The sequence below is a fragment of the Marmota marmota genome, unplaced genomic scaffold (assembly GCF_001458135.2).
Source record: "Marmota marmota marmota unplaced genomic scaffold, marMar, whole genome shotgun sequence".
NCBI lineage: Eukaryota > Metazoa > Chordata > Mammalia > Rodentia > Sciuridae > Marmota > Marmota marmota.
The window spans coordinates 23,201,013-23,203,992 of NW_026000068.1; the positions used below are offsets into that span (position 1 = coordinate 23,201,013).

General features: G+C 33.1%; 1 protein-coding gene across 1 annotated transcript in view; it reads right to left on the reverse strand.

The window, feature by feature from the left end:
* Asb17 (ankyrin repeat and SOCS box containing 17) overlaps positions 1–2,695 on the reverse strand; it is a 13,160-nt gene extending 10,465 nt beyond the window's left edge. The window contains exon 1 of the mRNA XM_015490575.1: positions 2,175–2,695. Within this exon, the coding sequence (XP_015346061.1) occupies positions 2,175–2,572 (398 nt within the window). The 5' untranslated portion in view covers positions 2,573–2,695. The remainder of the gene's footprint in view (positions 1–2,174) is intronic.
* Positions 2,696–2,980: the final 285 nt, after the last annotated feature.

A 2,980-nucleotide genomic window follows, 5' to 3' on the forward strand; every position in this document is an offset into this window, starting at 1 on the left:
GGTGGGAGTTCATAACCCACTTGAATGAAAGTGTGGAATATGATATGTCAAGAAATTTGTAATGTTTTGAACAACCAACAATAAAAAATTTTTTTAAAAAAAGAATAGATTATAGGGGTGGGAAGGGAAGAATGAAACCTGGAAGTCTAAGAGTCTATTGCCATATCTAGGCAGGAGAAGAGGGTAGCTTCACTTAGGTTAGAAAGAAGGAAATGAAAATAAATGGAACTGATTGGCTATGTTTTACAGATATAGGCAAAAGGACTTGCTCATTTGTTGTTAAAGGAAAGAAAATAATCAAGAATAAATCCCAGATTTCTGCCTTGAGCAACAGGGTAGAACAAAAGGAGCTGTGAATCATGTGGGGGAACTCACAGAGAGGAACAGATAAGGAAAAGGATAAGTTAGATCAATATTCTGTTTTGTTTTTACTAAGTTTGACATACCAAGTGGCAAAGTTAAGTAGATAGTAGAGGGAGTCTGGAGCTGAAAAGAGAGGTCAGAGCTAGAGATAAAGCTTTTGGAGACTTTGGTATATACATAATATTTAAAATTATGGGAATGGGTAAAGCTTTGTGGGAAACAAAAGGATTCCAGGCAAGGAACTGATATATCCCTGGAAATAGTTAACTCTCTATTATTAGAGTTGTTCAGAGACCAGGGAGCATTGGCCAGGGATGCTATGCAAGAGGCTGCTGCCTACAGTTAGAGTTTACCAAAAAATTCTCATTCTTCATTCATATCTAAAATTCTAAGATTCTGAAAAATTCAAGTGATGCTGTAGTAAATAGAATTGACCTGTAATGAGTTTTTATCTTATATATGATTCTAAGTCAAAATTTATTTCAAAACTGTGTTTTAAAGTAATTGATAATGGGGACTGGGATGTAAATAGCTTAGTTGTAGAGCACTTGCTTAGCATTTACAAGGCCCTGGGTTTGATCCTCAGCACCAAAAAGAAAAGAAAATGTTGTTCATGGCCCTCTATAGTGTTCTACTGTGTGTTTCTCTTTATTTCATTTTTTTTTCTTTCCAATTTTCTTCTCTCCCTTCTGTATATTTATTTCTTTTTCTTTATTCACTTCTGTTTTACATAGGCATTACTTAGTCAAGTTTGTGACACACAGCTTTAGAAGTGCTGCTGTCTCCTGTATTAACAAATATACTGGTTACTTAAGACAACAAAAAGTGCTATTTGGGGTTTTTAAATTGATATTTCCAAACCATAGCTATCAGTCCATGTACTTGGGTAATCATTAAGAAACACAGTCCAGGAGTTTTTCAATAGCACAGTGATACACAGTCCAAAAAAAAAAAAAATCTCTGCTTCAGGTAGAACCTAAATTGAATTAGTCTTTAATTGATCTGTTTTTTCTTTGTACACCTGCTCCTGTCATTGTGCCTAGCACAATGTTGCATATATAGTATGATGATCAATACTTCATTGAACAAATGAATAAATGCACATCTATTCTAATAAGACTAATACCTAAAAGCAAAGAATAGATTGGAGTTAATACAAATTAGATAACTTCAAAAACTATGTTACAGACTCTACAAGGAGGTCACTTTTATTTTATGAGATCCTCAGGTAGTCATTAGGTAAATTGACAAGTTCAGACTATGTAAAAATTTGGCCCTATAACAGATTGCAGTTGGAACTTGATTTTCTTTGTGCTCATGTGTGGAAAATTTGCAGTCAAATTTATCAACATTTAACATACAAATAGGGAACTATGATGTTTAATAAATAATACTAAGTGAATATGTTTGTATATTCTGTATTGTACTCTGAAAGTCAACTAATACACGAATTATAAATATACTATTTGATATTCTCAAAAAGATCAGAGTATCACACAAAACAATGTTTTGTCTTATTAGAGAAACCTATATTCTGTAACATTGCATTACATTGATCCCTAATATGTAAACTATATAAAGCAGAACCACTAATATTTTATTAGTACATAACTACGTTCAAGTAGGTAAAAGTTTATCAACTACATAAGAAATAAAGGAGTGAACAATGAGCAGTTGAGTCAGGATTTATGACTCAGGTGTGAATAAATGCACATCTGTATACAGCAACTATACTTATTAATTGAAGAGAAAAGAAGAATTATAATCTCCTAAAGGTAAAAATTTCAATGGTAAAAACATAAGATTATTACCTCCATATCAGTGCCAGGTTACAACTTCGGTCTTGAACATAGTCTTTTGTCTTCTTAAGAAGCAATTCCACAAAATCAGGATTACCTTTTCTGGCAAAAACCCAGTACAGAATTGTATTCACACATATTTCAGTAAATTCAAGGTTAAAATTTAGTTCAAAATGGTATCCTGATTTTTCCACAAATGCAATATAATCTGTGAGTAGTATGTCAAACCCATCCAAGTCGACATACCTCAGAATTTTTGCCAGTGTTCTGTAAATCCTAGGTTCATAACAGTGATATCCCCATTGACCCAAAAACTGCAAGGAGGGTCTCTTAACAATTTTGTCAATAAGATTGCAGAATATATTGCTTCTTGGAAAAGAAGTCTTACGACATAATTTAGATTTACTCATTGCTTCTTAAGGCAGCAGTATAGAAATAAAATCACAGGTAGTCATACTGTAATCCTTTAGTTACATATTTTGATAATGTGATAGGCTTTACTCCCCAAACAGTGTCCTTTAAACTGTAACCAGGGTAAAAATGTCAAATGAAATGTTACCATAAAGTACTGATGACATCACAATAGATGCAGATCTGTCATCAGCATAGGTAAGAAATTTTGGACTCTCTATGTAACTGATGGCATTTGAGAGAGACACGGACAGAAATGGCGTGGGGGAAGGAGCTAAGATACAATATTTTCAACTTCCCCAAAACTCACCACAAGCTATTTTGTATGTTTCTCAAGTGCTGAAAGCACGGTTTATATATTACATTAAACAATATTAATCAAACTCATTATTCTTTTTAGTCTAACA